This window comes from Eutrigla gurnardus (genome assembly GCF_963514095.1).
Source record: "Eutrigla gurnardus genome assembly, chromosome: 13".
NCBI lineage: Eukaryota > Metazoa > Chordata > Actinopteri > Perciformes > Triglidae > Eutrigla > Eutrigla gurnardus.
Window position 1 is genome coordinate 1,595,753 of NC_139936.1, and position 16,671 is coordinate 1,612,423.

A 16,671-nucleotide genomic window follows, 5' to 3' on the forward strand; every position below is an offset into this window, starting at 1 on the left:
GCATCCGTGCTCACGCTTCGGTACGTTAACAAACCGCTCTGCGTGAAACGTCAGTCAGTCATCGTCTCTCTGACGGCCGCCGTGAAGAGGTCCAATTACAGGAACACCATGATGTCACATGTCGATGCGAGGTGTGATTAATAACGCTAATCATGGCCCCGTTCCATTTCGGTTGGACTGGGGCCCCGCTCCTGCTGCTGCTCAGTGGAACGGCCGTGACTCTAACTGACTGGAACGGGTCCGCAATCGATGTGATCAATTACACCTGGCATCACACGGCAACGAGGTCCATATGAACTGATCCCAGAGCAGCCAGAACCCAGTTTACAGCTCGACTTCACGGCCACGTTTAGAGCCTGAAATCACAGTTTTATATTATATATGTGGTCATCTAATCTGGTGGCCCCAGAAAAATAAATAAGTAAAAAGATATTGCAAATACGTAACCGTAAAAAATGATTATTGCACCTGTGAAATGAGACAAATATTAATATTGCATTGAATACCGACATTGCACACGTTGATATTGTTGCGTGTGAAGGAATGAAGGAAGTATATTTTTGGCGTCCGACGCCGTAGGATGTAGCAGTAATATAGAGCTTCCTTTGGAGATGTTTTCACCGTTTCCTTGATTTATTTCCCCCGATTCCTCCGACGGCTCGGCTCCTCACACCGGGGGGAAATCAACGGAAAGCCGACAAACAATTAAACGTATAAGATTTATCAGCAAGCGGCACCTCGTCATATTCTGGTTTCCTTAGTAATGAAACACGCCGATGGTCCTGGTGAGAAAGGCGGCGTCCGCCGAGGATCCAGCTCGTCTAAAAATAGAGAAACGTCCTCTGTTTGGTAACCTCACACACACACACACACACACACACAGGACTCAAACTGTCCTTTGTAACGCAGGCGTGTGATTTGACAGTTGCCTGAGTGAGTGACAGGCAAGCTGACGAAACCGGAACACATAACTGATAATAATAAAGAAAGCAGAAACACTTCCTGTCCAGAGTCTTTCCATTGGTGGGAAGCCTGTTGGGGATCCCGACGCTGTCACAGGTGATATTCACACTCATATCTAAATGTTTGATTGCATGTTATAAAAGGCTGTAAAAATATCCGTCTTATTAACGTTTTTTTGTTGGCGTACGACTCCATGTGACAGAAGTCCCTCCGGCTCGGAGCTCGCAGCTTCTCTGCTGCATGAGCGCTCATCAGAGCGGCGGAGGCGTTCGGCACCGAGTGCTGTGAAACGGCCTAATAAAGACGGAAACGCACCAAACCGCCTTTATTACCGCGGGGACTCCCGGGAGTGAGTGTTGCTGAGGGGCGAGGGGGGCGACGGATTGATGTCGGGGGTTCGACTGAAGCTCGTAGCAGCTGCCCGCCCCTGGTGTGGTTTCTGTAAAGTGGCGGTGAGTAATCTGCGGCGCCCATCGACTCCTGTGGCGACCGCAGAGCAAACAGCCGGGCGCTGCGACATAAATAATAAAGCCACGCTTCCAGCGGAGCTTGTTTGCTAATTAGAGCGGCGCTCCGTCAGCAGCGAGGTCGTACATCACACTCGCAAGAGTCGCCGCCGCAATTCGCTCTTTTGTCTTCTGACGTTTTTTTGGCGCGAGGATCTAAAAGCCTGCGTCTTTTTTTTTAAACGGATTTTATTTCTGCCAGCGGGACAGTAAAACTCTCACTTGTTGACAAATGATTTCAATCGAGAAATCTTGTAATGATGAAGAAACTTTTACAGCCGACATCATCAAAATAATATGCGTGTGAACGTTGGCAACGTTTCGTCCAATCGGACGAGTCGGAGGCTTCAAACGCAGGATTCAAACCGTCGGCAGCATCTAAACGATGTCGATATTCAAACTCCAAATACACCAGAGATTTTCAACCTGGTGGTCCGTGGCCTGAAAACTACGGGATTCAGACGGGATCATGACAACGGGTGTATCGGGTCAAAAGGTGACCGTGTCAACGTGTGACAGCCAGATACGTTGGTGGGCGCTCGTCGTAACTAAACGCTTCACGTAGATAATAAACACAAACGTATCCCAGATTGATTTAAGGCTTTTAAGAGGACGTCTGTTTCAGTGTTTTCAACTGCTGCCGTTGCTACGGGCAACCACAAACATGTTTGGCTGTAAGTCACCAGTTAACACGGTCACTCCTTAAAAAGTAGCTTTTTGTATTAAAACATCATCAAATTAATATTATTATAACTATTATTATTACTTTGTAAACAGTGGAGTAATGTTGACCTGAGCAGAGAGAGAAGCCACTCTCCCTCCGTGTGTGTTGTTATCAGAGCTTCTCCACATGCTAGCTTTCCGTTGAATTGATAACGTGCTCACTATTATCGACACGTCGATATGATTGATCACACGATTGACTGTCCGAAGTCTCCCGATCACCATGGAGACGCCTCCTCGCAGCCCGTTCTTGTTTGGAGGCCTTTTAGTCGGAGCAGAATGCGTCTGGTTATCGACCTTTTTTAATAAGTTACATAATTGGAGCGCCTTTGAAGGTTTGATAACGGTGATCAACCGACCTTTTGTTTCCATGACAACAAGAAAAGTCTTCTTCTTCTCCACTGCTCGATAACGCAACCAATCAGCTGAGTAACGATCGGCCGGCCGGATCCATAACTCCTGACGTTATATGAATCGGGGGTTTGACCATAAAACACGTTCGGCTTCGTCTCTTCTCGGAGAGAGAAGTTGTTTGTTTACGAAGAATAAAAGTAAAGAATTAACACCCAGCTGATGTTTCTTTGTTTCCTTCAGTGTTTCCTGATGACATCATCCCGTTCATCACCGCTGGCCGTCCATTAAATCATGTCGGGGGTTTTGTTCTACAATTAGCATTCTCACATCTTATGCAACACGCATACATGTATTTTATTTACGCAAATACATTACTGCAATATTCATGCGCTCCGTCCCTTTAATGCAGTCGTCTCTGTGATGTGTCGGTAACTCGTGTGGTCGTGTGCAACCGCCGTTGTCGTGGCAAATTGCTCCGCTTGGTTAAACCAGAAAAGACATTTTAACATTTCCTGATTTTTTATTTATTCATCTGCTTTTATTCAGCAGAACGCAGGCTGGAATTAATAAGTGAGGGGTTTTATTTAAGAATGTGTTTGTCTGATTATTAATGATGACGGGAACTTTTTAACACGCATTCGTCTGCATGTGAATTATAGCCGGAATGAAACGATGACGAAGTCACACATTTGTATCCGCGCTGATCTGCAGCGCAACGTCGTTCCTTATCAACGACTTTTATTCAATATTCATGTTATGTCTTCAACCATTCCCATTAAAAAGCCGAGTTATGGCGTTATTACTCCACTGCTGCCGAGCACGTTGTTTCCTCCCGAAGACGTAAATCTTTACAAAAGGGTTTATAGAAAGGCTTTAAATCCCAACACATCTGGTCATTGTTTTTAATTCTCCACATTAAATGATGATTAAATCACGTATTTGCAGCGAGTGTTTCCAGTTTGTTGGATCCATTCCTAAATAATCTACACGTTTATCATAAAATAATATAAATATAAACGACTCGGTCTTTAAACTAAGCCTCCGGTATTTTATTTATTTTTATTTACTTAAATAAAGGAAATTATTTTTATAAAGCTCATTATTAACCTAATCATGACTAGTACATGTAGTAAAAGCACAATGTTTCTCACCCAGCCAGGGTAATAACAATACATAATAATAATGATAATAATAATAATAATAACTTTATATCACCTTTAAAAACAACAGTTTATAAAGTGCTTTTGACAGCAGAATATACACACACGGTCTACACACAAATACACACACACGAGCAGAGCAGGAGAAACCATATGTAGAGTTTAAGAGTCAAGATACGGTAAAAAGGCAATCAAATATAAATAAATGATTTAAATAAAATCAATAAAAACATCATGTCTGTGTTCGTGTGAATAATAGATCAATAAGACGTTATGTGGACGGCGACTGCACGGCGTGGGGGATCCTGTCTGAACGCTGATCCGGGGTCAGCATCTTAAGTGGAGCAAAGTGAAGGCTTCTCTTCGTCAGAGGTCAAAGGTCATGCAAAAAAGCCCACCAAGACTGAAAAGCTTTCTCTCCCTGAGCACCAGACTGGTGGCTGAATCCACCCACACCGTCCATTTATCTGTGTGTGTGTGTGTGTGTGTGTGTGTGTGTGTGTGTGTGTGTGTGTGTGTGTGTGTGTGTGTGGGTGTGTGTGTGTGTGTGTGTGGGTGTGTGCGTGTGTGTGTGTGTGTGTGTGTGCGTGTGTGTGTGTGTGTGTGAGTGTGTGTGTGTGTGTGTGTGTGTGTGTGTGTGTGTGTGTGTGTGGGTGTGTGCGTGTGTGTGTGTGTGTGTGTGTGTGCGTGTGTGTGTGTGTGTGTGTGCGTGTGTGTGTGGGTGTGTATGTGTGTGTGTGTGTGTGTGTGTGTGCGTGTGTGTGTGTGTGTGTGTGTGTGTGTGTGTGTGCGTGTGTGTGTGTGAACACCTTTAGAGTGTTACGTGAGGTCACTATTAATGTCGTCCTCGCTTCTTAACAATCTACCTTTGCGGTTTGACTTGAAGTCAAACTCGGGATCAGACTTGTGTTATTAATACGTTACAGCTGATCTTACACACCTGATTCTAATGATGTGCTCGTTATCAAGCAACTGAAGCTGGTCACAGGTTTGAAGATCGTTGGGATCAGGTGTGTTAGAGGAGGGAGAAACCTCAAACATGTAGAGAGTAGCTCTCCAGGACCGGACTTGGGCACCCCTGTCCTAAAGAAACATATTTCAATATATATTTGATGGTTGAACAGATTAGCTCATGACTCGATATCCTCAAGATAAGCGTTTATGACACAGTTTATATACTTATATATAAGATCAATCAATCAATCAACTTTATTTGTATGGCACTTTTCATACTTAAAGCAGCACAAAGTGCCTTACAGAAAATAAAAGAAAAACAAAAATGAGGAACAAGGAAACACCATAAAAACCCAGACGTCCCCCCCCAAATATACACACAGAGATACACCAAGACATACACACTCACACACATACTCACACACATACTCACACACATACTCACACACACCCACACACCCACACACATACACTAGCTATTGCTGAGGAGACATGGCTGGGCACCGAGACCTGAGGTGAGGAAGAAGCTACCTTTGGGGGGCCGTGCACACCGAGAGGAAACATGGTCCATGACTGCAGGGGGCGCCACCACAGGGACCACCCCAGCCCAGGCAGACAGGAGGCTCCACACCACGGTGTAGATCTCTCCAACCACCCGGGCCATGGCCGTCCACGGGACAGCGCCCCCAACGGTGGACCAGAAACAACTCCCGGTGTGGTAGACCCCCAGGAGGAAACACTGGAAAACCGAGGGGCTAAAACAGCAAAATAATATACAAGGTAGAAGCTAAAAACTGAGGGAATAAAAACAGTAAAATGTATAAAATTTGTAAAATAGACCCAATAAATAAAACAAACAGAAGAAATACAAATTAAAAAATAAAACAATAAGACAGGATAAGCTGAAATAAATAATATAAAAATGAATAATAATAAAAAATGTAAGAAGCATAAAAGAAATTAGAAAACATGTCAGTTAAAAGCCTGATTAAAAAGGTGGGTCTGGAGCCTCTTTTTAAAAACATCAACATTCTCTGCGGCCCTGAGGTTCTCCGGCAGATGTTGATCTTCAGGTTCAGGTCACATTTAAGGTTCAAGGGTTGGCAGCGTAGCAGCATGACGGCTCTGTGTAATTCCTGAGTGTCACGTTTTCATTGCTGCCCAGAATCCACCAGAACAACCCGACTATGTCCAGTTCACTCATCATCGTCACCACAAGAACGTAAATCCCTGAACTCTCTCGTTAGCGTTCTGATGATAATTACCGTCACTGTGAATTATTCTGTTGCTTTCAAGCAAATCCATTCAATTCAGCAGAAATCTCTCCTTCCTTATTATTTATTTGTATTATTATTATTATTCTGAAGATGCAGACAATAAAGCGTGACACTCTTTAACACAGTTAAAGGCTGTTTTTTCTCCAAGAATATTTCTCTTGATTTCCTCTATATATTATTAAACAGCGAAGTTGGGCGTTTAATTACAATCATTATATCATATTTTGCCCCCGATGTGTGATGTGTGATGTGTGTGGGAAACACGAGCAGAGAGATCTGAGGTTTCTGTCCCAGCGCTCTGAGCCAAGCTTACAGCTCTCTCTCTCTCTCTCTCTCTCTTCAGTGGGTTCAGCCCAGGAAGCACAACTTATTGGATTAGGGGGTCCACCGTCTTCTCCTGCTGTGTGTGTGTGTGTGTGTGTGTGTGTGTGTGCGTGTGTGTGTGTGTGTGTGTGTGTGTTTGTATGTGTGTGTGTCTGTGTGTCTGTGTGTGTGTGTGTGTGTGTCTGTGTGTGTGTGTGTGTCTGTGTGTGTGTGTGTGTGTGTGTGTGTGTGTGTGTGTGTGTGTGTGTCTGTGTGTGTGTGTGTGTGTGTGTGTGTGTTTGTATGTGTGTGTGTGCGTGTGTGTGTGTCTGTGTGTATGTGTGTGTGTGTGTGTATGTGTGTGTGTGTGTGTGTGTGTGTGTGTGTGTGTGTGTGTATGTGTGTGTGTGTGTGTGTGTCTGTGTGTCTGTGTGTCTGTGTGTCTGTGTGTGTGCGTGTTCCTGTGTCTGTGTGTATGTGTGTGTGTGTGTGTGTGTGTGTGTGTGTGTGTGTCTGTGTGTGTGTGTGTGTGTGTGTGTGTGTGTGTGGGATGGACTAGTAAATATTTGATACATTTCATAAGCAGCCTTTTTCATGCTCGGAGTGAGAAGTTGACGCTGGCTTACTGGAAATGAAACCGGACCGTCGTTTCATGTGGGTTTAAAACAGGAAGTGTGTGGGTTTTTTTCTTGCACGCTCTGCCAATCAGAAACGGGGCAATATTGATCGGGCGGTTGGGCTAAGATGCTAGCGGTAGCTTTCACTTGTCGTAGTTGACGTAAACAAGTTTCTTGGTTCCGCTTGTTTTCTGTTGCTATGACAACAAGTGAAAGCAACCGTTAGCATCTTCCCATCAACTATAAGATGACAGTTTGTCCTCATATGAATAAAAGCAACAATAAGCATCAACATCATCACCTTAAGGACCTTAACGAGGTGATGTCACACGTTGGGATGATTCATTACAAACATACATTCATGGGAAGTTAGCTAGCATAGATGTTGGTTGTTAGCATCGTAATAAACTCACACATTTGCCACTTTTTTTTGCTCCCCTATCTCTCGGCTCCGTTGTGTTTTCCTACAGTGGCCCTGATTAGCGTTGTAGTGGAAGTGGAAGAAAAACAGCCTCTTTCACTGTGTCCTTGGTGCTTGTTGGCCGTGGCAGCGTGGGATGTTGGATCGCTCTCATCCGGAGGTTTTTATTTAATATCATCCCTCCATGCTGTGGATGCAAAAACCCAAATAATAACTGTCTCAATGTCCTTATTAGGAGAGTCCGGCGTCATCGAGGCGTTCTGTGATGGGAGCCTCGGTGGGATACGCAACCGCCTCTTTATTATGTATCCTGCAGCGTGGATGATGTTATAGTGTGTGTGTGTGTGTGTGTGAATAACAACAGATTGTTGTCAAGGAGACAAAAAAATATCTATTTCCCCGTCCAAGCAGACGTTTAATTGCAGGGTTTCAGTGGGGGTCGGGGGTCGTGGAGGCAGCGTTGCGGTCCAGAATGTGCTGGCTGGATTCCACTCACCTCTTTGAGGCTGCCTCCCTCCTCCTCCTCCCTCCTCCTCCTCCCTCTGCCAGAAGCGCCGTTGTCGTCCCAGCGGCGTTCCACCTTAAAAGAGACGGATACATGTGCCGACCGGCTGCCTGACATTGACGCACCGTGACTCACGCTGCTGCTGCTGCTGTCGTGCTATTTCAGGATGGCTGCTGGCAAAGCCCCCCCCCCCCTCCCCACATCGGCCATTTGTTTGCCTCCTCTGCTCGGCTGTTTACTTGTAATTTGGACATCTGTCAAGGTGGTTTGTTGCCCCCCCACGTGTGATTAGGGGCTACTTCGCCCAATCCGGGGAAGATGGATGAGGTTATAGCAGATCTTGGCGTGCAAAGTCGAGTCTGCAGTTTTGGCTCCGTCTCGTCAGTTTAGCGGGACGACTTGGAAAAGGTCACGGAGGTCACAGATGTATTCGTCTTGCAGCCTCAACGCCGCTCTCTCGTCCCCGTAGTGTTTTAGTCACGCAGGCTGTTCAGCACGCCGCTCTGGTGCCAGATCCTCCTCTCACAGCGTGGGGGGGGGGGGGGCAATTAACCACCTGCTGGTAAAGCAGCGACACCGTACAGCTTCACACACGGCTTGTAAACGCACGGCCGAGGTGTTGCTTTTAAATTTGCTCTAAGATTTCATTTTATCTCCTTGTTGAACATTCACTGACAGGCAGCAACCTCCGGTTCTGAGAAGTGAAGCCGATGCTGAAGTGCCTTAAACTGTCATTCTCTCTGCCCGCCACCAGGGGGCAACTCCTCTCTGGTTGTATAGAAGGCTATGAGAAAATGGTCCTACTTCTCTCTGCTGGCCACCAGGGGGCGACTCCTCTCTGGTTGTATAGAAGTCTATGAGAAAATGGTCCTACTTCTCTCTGCTGGCCACCAGGGGGCGACTCCTCTCTGGTTGTATAGAAGTCTATGAGAAAATGGTCCTACTTCTCTCTGCTGGCCACCGGGGGGGCGACTCCTCTGGTTGTATAGAAGTCTATGAGAAAATGGTCCTACTTCTCTCTGCTGGCCACCAGGGGGCGACTCCTCTCTGGTTGTATAGAAGTCTATGAGAAAATGGTCCTACTTCTCTCTGCTGGCCACCAGGGGGCGACTCCTCTCTGGTTGTATAGAAGTCTATGAGAAAATGGTCCTACTTCTCTCTGCTGGCCACCGGGGGGCGACTCCTCTCTGGTTGTATAGAAGTCTATGAGAAAATGGTCCTACTTCTCTCTGCTGGCCACCGGGGGGCGACTCCTCTCTGGTTGTATAGAAGTCTATGAGAAAATGGTCCTACTTCTCTCTGCTGGCCACCAGGGGGCGACTCCTCTCTGGTTGTATAGAAGTCTATGAGAAAATGGTCCTACTTCTCTCTGCTGGCCACCAGGGGGCGACTCCTCTCTGGTTGTATAGAAGTCTATGAGAAAATGGTCCTACTTCTCTCTTGATGTATTATCTCAGTAAACATTGTAAACATGAGTTTATGGTCTCAATCTCTAGTTTCAAGTCTTCTTCAATCCAGCATGATGTTCATTTAGTACATTATGGTCCATTTAGAGTCCACCAGACCAGGAAGCAGGGGATGCTTTAGGGGGCGGGGCTTACCTGCTGATTGACAGGTCGCTACCACGCTACCAATGCTATTTAGCTACTAAGATGACTTCAACACTTAGCTGTAAAGTTGACCTTGAATTATAGAAGCTAACTTTGTTATCAGCTTCACACCAGAATCCACATGGATCCAGATACAGGTAGGGTGCTGCTCGGGGTTCATCAGATCTACCTGTCACTCCTCACAGTCCAAGTATGGTCACTTCCTTCTGTGTTTGCAGTGACCCAGAACCTAAGTTCCCTAATGACAAAAATCCCACTTCCTGTTCCCGCTCACATAATCAGTAGCGAACCTGTGCTTTAAATTCGATCCGGTGTGACTCCGGTTCAGAAGACGTCATTTTATTTTATGCAGCAGCTTCGTCACCGTCTTGGCATTGAGGTAGGAATCCACACAGGGCTCATTGTGTGCTGCCTGTCTGTCTGTCTGTCTGTCAGGAGGGTGTGTCAGGGAAGCTACATTGAAGAGGAATATCATTCACAAACGTTATTGTTTTGAAATGAAATGCATGCAAACGACTGCAGCGTGGAGATAAATCACTGTGAGACACTTGTGTTTATGTTTTACTTCTTTAATACGATAAACAGGGAATAAAGGAAACGAAGATCACGTCTCCAAACAAACGGTAAAAAGGTGGAAGTTTTCAAACATCAGGATAAACATCACGTGGAGAGAAAAAAAAGCTAGATACTAAAAATAAAAACTAAACAAACAAAAGAAAAAGATAAAAGCAGGTCAGCAGTGACAATATCATACTGAGAAACAGGAAGTGATGATATGAGTCATTATCACGGAATTCCAGATGATAAAATGCAGCGCAGCAACATTGTTGCTCAACCAGTAAACGCTTCATTAATCTCTGTGATCAGACAACACAGCTCCCTTTTATCAATACTAATTATTATTATTATTAATTTGTAATTATGTAAACAATTTAACACATTTCTAACCCAAGAAAAAAGAAAAAGAAATCCACAAATCCAGCAGCTGGAGGGGGGGGAGGGGTTGTTGGTGCTCCCAGGTAGAAGGGGGCGTGGCCTAAAGGTGACAGGTTGTTGGTGCTCCCGGGTGGAAGGGGGCGTGGCCTGCAGGTGCAGTATGGACAGAGAGGGTGTGGTTTATTGTTACTGCTGCTGAGTTTCACCTGAGAACTCCATTATCAAGCTCCACCAGTCCTGCAGCAGCTCGGGATTATTCCTCCACTTCACGGTACGTCGGAGACTTTCTTCTTCCTCCGTTTGCTTCTTTAAATCCAAAAGAAGCAAACAGTCGACCTCATAATCTGCTTGATTTTCTCCGTTTTGCTCTCAGAAAGAGAATCACGTGACTCCAGAAGGTGCATGTCAGACGTGAGAGAGGTGGTTCAATTAGAGGCAGTCATGGAAAATACGAAATGTCTCCTTGCTTTTCAGGGTGATCATGGATCCAGAGTCTAGACTGGTCCTGGACCCGGGGTCCAGGGCCGTGAGGCTGCTGTTCCTGCTGCTGGCAGCCGGCCTGATGAACACGGGTGAGTCTCACTAAACATCTCAGGAATGTGTTTTCAGGGTCGGAAGCAAATCTGCCAACTGGCCTTTTTTTATTTTTAAATATTCCGATTTTGGAGAGCAGACGGGATGTGAGATTTATTATTTATTATTTATTTATCCCTGTCTGATCTGTGACTCACACCACTCAGGCTGGTCTGGTTCTCAGCTGTAAAACCACACAGTGAATTACAGACAATCAATGCACCACACACACATATATATATATATATATATATATAACTATATACATATACATGACATCTATAGGCTGGTTCCATATGTGCGCTGCTGTAAAGAAGAAGCATTCATTGTCTCCCGGCGGAGGAATGAGTTTCTGGGTTGAATCCAGACTCTGATACACAAACACACACAACGTAGAGAAGACATGACATGTGAAAGTGTTGGAGAAGCCGTGCAGCTGTTTGTGTGGAGCTTAGCGCCTGGAGAACACAGCAGCACCCTCCATCCCCCCCCCCCCCCCCCCTTTCACAGGATAAACATTTGACTGACTAATATGAGCTTCATCACATCTTCCATTTCCAAGCTTCCACAAACGCCCCACGTGTCCGTTTGTGTCGTTGCCGTGGCATCAGAGTGCTTTTCACACAGACTTTCATCAGCGCTGCAGTCTGATTAATCATCACGCTCCATTAAGACGTTTCAGCGGAGGTTAATCACCGGGATGAAGACGCAGAAAAGAAAGGAAAAAAGACAAAGCGTCCTCCAGATGTCTGAGGAGTGACATCACGCAACACCAATCAAGCTCTCGGCGAGAATTAAACATCCTTTAACTGCCTCTCGTCAGTGGTCACGTGTGTTCAACCGCATCCTTCTCACGACTAATGAGCCTCAAGAGTTTTACATTAATACACAAATGCAGTTCCAGCAGAAAGAAATACACTTTTTCTCCTTCGACTCCGACTGTGGACGCCGCTCGCTTTGACTTTCAAGGCCAATTAGTCTCAGATCGGCACCTCCTCCCCTCTGGTTCCACCACCACCACCCAGTCTGAGAGCCGTTCAGTTAGAAAAACACACACATATATCTCTCTCTCTGTCTCTCTGTCTCTATATATATATATATATATATATGAGAGAAGTAACTGGAGTTTGTTTTCCTGGCTGGATGAAAATAGGATGCTGAAGAAGTGTGTGTTGTAAATGTGTGTGTGTGTGTGTGTGTGTGAGCAGAGGCGATGCAGGTGACGTCGTCGGGGCCGCAGACCATCCAGGAGGCCCAGGGCAAGACCGTCACCCTGGGGTGCACCTACACGCCGGGCGCCGGGGACACGGGGGAGCTGGACATCGAGTGGTCCAACGTCAGCCCCGACATGACGCAGAAAGACAAGCTGGTGTGTGAGACGGGTGTTGGTGTGTGTGTGTGTGAGACGGGGTGTTAGTGTGTGTGAGACGGGTGTGTGTGTGTGAGACGGGTTTTGGTGTGTGTGTGAGACGGGGTGTGTGTGTGTGAGACGGGTGTTGGTGTGTGTGTGTGTGTGAGACAGGTTGTTAGTGTGTGTGAGACGGGGTGTTAGTGTGTGTGAGAGACGGGGTGTTGGTGTGTGTGAGACAGGTTGGTGGTGTGTGTGAGACGGGGTGTTAGTGTGTGTGTGTGTGTGAGACGGGTGTTGGTGTATGTGTGTGTGTGTGTGTGTGTGTGAGACGGGTGTTGGTGTGTGTGTGTGTGTGTGTGTGTGTGTGTGTGTGTGTGTGTGTGTGTGTGTGTGTGTGTGTGTGTATGTGTGTGAGACAGGCTGTTAGTGTGTGTGTGTGTGTGAGACAGGGTGTTGGTGTCTGTGTGTGTGAGACGGGGTGTTGGTGTGTGTGTGTGTGAGACGGGGTTTTAGTGTGTGTGTGAGACGGGGTTTTAGTGTGTGTGTGAGACGGGTGTTGGTGTGTGTGTGTGTGAGACAGGTTGGACCAGTCTGGGAGGTCTCTCCTCCTCCTTCACCTTCAGGCTGTGTTTCTTAAAGCGGTCTCCTCCCTCCTCAGATCCTGGAGTACTCGGGGGGCCAGATCCACCACTACGGGGACCCGGGGTTCTCCCGGAGGCTCCGGTTCCTGGGGGACCCCGAGCGGGGCGACGCCTCCGTGGCGCTGGCCGACGTGACGCCCTCGGACACGGCCACCTACCAGTGCAAAGTGAAGAAGGCTCCGGGCGTGGACATGAGGAAGGTGACGCTGGTGGTGATGGGTGAGGAGCAACCTACCGGTCGGACCTGTTCCCTCGCCCTCGCTCTCCCTCCCTCGCATGGAATGTCTCCCTCTCTCTCCCTCTCTCTCTCCCGTCACGCCCCCCCCTCCATGACCCAGCTGATCTCTGTTTCCTGTCCCCAGTCCCGCCGGCGGTGCCCAAGTGTTGGGTGGAGGGCGGCGAGCAGAAAGGCGGGCCGGTCTCCCTCCGCTGTAAGTCGTCCCAGGGGTCCACGCCGCTCTCCTACACCTGGACGAGAGAGAGCGGGGGTTCGATGCCGGCGGCCGCCACGCAAGGTGAGACGGGAAATAATTATAAAAAACAAAAAATAAATATTAAAAAAAATTAAATCAAATTAAATTTAAATTAAAAATACAAACAATCAAATACAATTAAATACAAATAATTAAAAACAAGCAAATAAAATAAAATACAAATAGATACAATACAAATAAAAATTAAAAATAACAAGCAAATTAAATTAAATTTAAAAAAAAAACAACTCAATAAAAAAAATGTACGTAATGTTAAAACATTGTGATGCAACTATAAATTTAATTTAATTTTACGGTAAAACTTGTGGAGGTTCGAGGAACCGTCCGTTAGTGCAGCAGAAGGGGTTCTGGTGGTCCTGACTGTCCCCCCTCTGGTCCAGACCCTCAGACCGGCGAGCTGCTGATTAAGAACCACACGGACGGCTTCGTCGGCGACTACGCGTGCGAGGCGAGGAACGCCGTCGGCAAGGCGCAGTGTAAAACCGTGCTGCACGCCTACAACCGTAAGTCTCCTTCCAGGTGCTGAGTCTTTGTGATGGGGTCCTAGACCTGACATGCAGGTTTCTCTTGGTCCCCTTCCAGCCACCAACAAGGCGGGCGTTATCGTGGGGGCCGTGATCGGGGCCCTCCTGCTGCTGGTCCTCTTCTTCCTCCTCATCTGGCTCCTGATCTGCTGCTGCCACAAGCGCCGCTACGAGAAGGAGGTCGCCAACGAGATCCGGTACCCTGACCTCACGTAGACCTGGAGTTAGACCTGAAGTACTGATGTAGACCTGATATAGACCTGTAACCCTATGACTTGCCCCCCCAGGGAGGATGTCCAGGCCCCGGAGAGCCGACCCGCCAGCAGGAACTCCAGCTTCCGCTCGGTGCTGGCCTACCGGACCCACCCCGGGGTCCACTACAGCTCCGTGAAGAAGCACCTGCCAAGCGTCAGCGAGTCGGGCCCGAGTCCCGTCTTCACGGGGGAGGGGCCGGCCGCCAGGGGGGAGGGGCCAGCCGCCAGAGGGGCGGGGCGCCCCTCCCTCAACTACGACCATCGATACGGGTACCCCGTTTAACGCTGATGGACTTGTTTTATATTTCGAGTGAAAGAGGAACAACGTGCTGCTTTTCTTCGTCTTTTTTCCTTTTTCTTCTTTCTAACGCGTTTATCGTTTGTTTTTCGTCTGATACGTAAAAAACGACAAAACACGTAAACGTCCTCCGTCTGGAGGAAGAGGAGCTGAAGAACAAGAGGCTGGAATTCACTTTCATCACTATTTAAAAACTCCTGGTATGTGGTTCTGGTGAGGGGGCGGGGCAACAGAGTAGATCAGCCGACCAATCAGAGCAGACTGGTCTTTTTGGGGGAGGGAGGGGCAGGAAGGCCTGATGGGGAAAATAAGAAGTAAACGTGTTCTAGTAGGAACCAGAAAAGCAGCAGAACAGATCCTCTTGAAGTATAAACGTCATGTAAAGTATGTAAATTACAAATGTTGCAATAGGATACATATAAATATATTTCACTGGAGATTAACGGGAGAAACATGAATGTTTCATAATGCACTGTACGACTAAACAGGTTCTCAATGTTACACTGATTTTGCTAAAATGTTTATATTTAAAGTATTTTTTAAATCAATGTATTACTTTTTTAAATATGTTTAATATGTGTACAATAAAACATTTGAACTGATTCCAGGTTCTCATTTTATGTATTTGTATCTTTGACTGCGTGGCGATGATTTCTGGCTGATTATAGAATATCTATGAAAACACATCTGCTGCTCGAAGACGGAGGAGATCAAACTTAATTGAATGAGTTTGATTTTTGGTGTCATAACGAAGTTTGGTGTTTTTGTTTGTCGTGCAAAAATTAGACATAATTATATAAAAAACATGATCAATACGGTCGGAGGATGTTTTACAACTTTACTAAAATAAAACACAAACATCTCACTTCTAACTCAATCAGAACCTGTGAGTGAGTGAGTGTGCAGCTCTGCGTCTGTCCACAGATAAACATACTATACTACAGTTTGCTGTGTGTGTGTGTGTGTGTGTGTGTGTGTGTGTGTGTGTGTGTGTGTGTGTGTGTGTGTGTGTGTGTGTGTGTGTGTTAGTCTCTTCACGTATCGTGGTTTAAGACTCAGCCCGGAGCCTGAACAAACACTGGTCGTCACGGTTACGCCCTGAGACGTCTGCATGAATTACAAAGAGACGTGTGAGAGAAAAACCCGTCTAACACACCTGCAGGGGACACACACGAACTAACGCGTGGGTTGTGTGTTTTACCTGTTGCCGTGAACCGTTGTCACGGCAACAGGTTCTTTAAGCCAGAACCTGCAAGAGGAGCAGGTTTCCTGGCGGTTAGCTGGATCAGGACTCATGCATGATAATATGATTATGTTCAAAACTAATGAATGATGAAAGAAAATCAAATGAATTAAATTGGTTTTAAGGGAAAAAAAGAACCAGATTTACTTTCCAAACTTCTAACGTTAACACACTAAAATGTTTAAAATGAGAATGGTTTGTCCCATTAAAGCTGCTTTGATGACTAATATATTAATAAGATTTAATCGTCACAACATCACCCTTCATCAGTTGTGCAAACCGATTCGGCCTTAATTTCAAAATAAGAGCGCGCTGTTGCCCGAGATGCCTCCGTGAAGGGTTTATTAAGAAAGAGGATGAGAACAGAGCGGTTTAGTTTAGCCCGATATCTGCTAGCTAGCCTGGATTATTCCACAGAACGGGGCCACGGGGGCCACAACGGGTAAATATAGATCCCCCACTACGAGCCGCTCATGAATCAGAATATTGGGAGACTGTGAAGTTAATTTTGCCTCTGATCCTCTTATGTGCGTTTTGCCTCCTGGAAATGTTTTCATTTGCAGAACAAAGTGTTGGAAAAATTGCCTTGTTTGTGTTTTTCCCCATTTTTTTCTTCTTCTTCTTCTTCTTCTTCTCAGCGAAGCAGTTATTAGTGTACGAGCTGCGAACCTGCAGAGTCTCGTCGGCTCTGATCCCATCTTCAAAAGGTGCGTACGCTGAATTAATAAGAGCCACAGGAGGAGGAGCCGTTTGGCCCCCGGGGGCCTCCTTAAAGGGACAGTCTGACTCCTCTCCATCAGCAGAGCTCCTCTTCATCAGTGTTTACTTTAGCGGAGCTGTAAAACATTAAATATTCATTACAACTACAAAGGTATAAAAGATGTGATTTGCAGAGGACGTTTTTATTTAAGAGCCTGTTTGCAACGATCGGATCGTCCTGATTGTAAAACAAGCAAATAAAAAT

The 16,671-nt window shown here is 46.3% G+C and overlaps 1 protein-coding gene across 1 annotated transcript; it reads left to right on the forward strand.

Annotated features, from left to right (window-relative positions):
* The first annotated feature begins 10,513 nt into the window (after window positions 1–10,513).
* Window positions 10,514–15,066, forward strand: vsig8b (V-set and immunoglobulin domain containing 8b). Its single transcript, XM_084025255.1, has 8 exons — window positions 10,514–10,600; window positions 10,804–10,901; window positions 12,111–12,271; window positions 12,912–13,113; window positions 13,257–13,409; window positions 13,769–13,891; window positions 13,971–14,109; window positions 14,200–15,066. The coding sequence occupies exons 2-8, from the start codon at window positions 10,811–10,813 to the stop codon at window positions 14,447–14,449; spliced, it is 1,119 nt and encodes a 372-aa protein (XP_083881381.1). The 5' UTR covers window positions 10,514–10,600; window positions 10,804–10,810; the 3' UTR covers window positions 14,450–15,066.
* The last annotated feature ends 1,605 nt before the right edge of the window (window positions 15,067–16,671 follow it).

Excerpts from the sequence above, each read along its gene's own strand:
- vsig8b (XM_084025255.1), top strand. The coding sequence starts at position 10,811 with ATGGATCCAGAGTCTAGACTGGTCCTGGACCCGGGGTCCAGGGCCGTG. Across the intron at positions 10,902-12,110 it reads AGCCGGCCTGATGAACACGG|AGGCGATGCAGGTGACGTCG; the intron begins GTGAGTCTCACT and ends GTGTGTGAGCAG. Across the intron at positions 14,110-14,199 it reads GAGGTCGCCAACGAGATCCG|GGAGGATGTCCAGGCCCCGG; the intron begins GTACCCTGACCT and ends TTGCCCCCCCAG.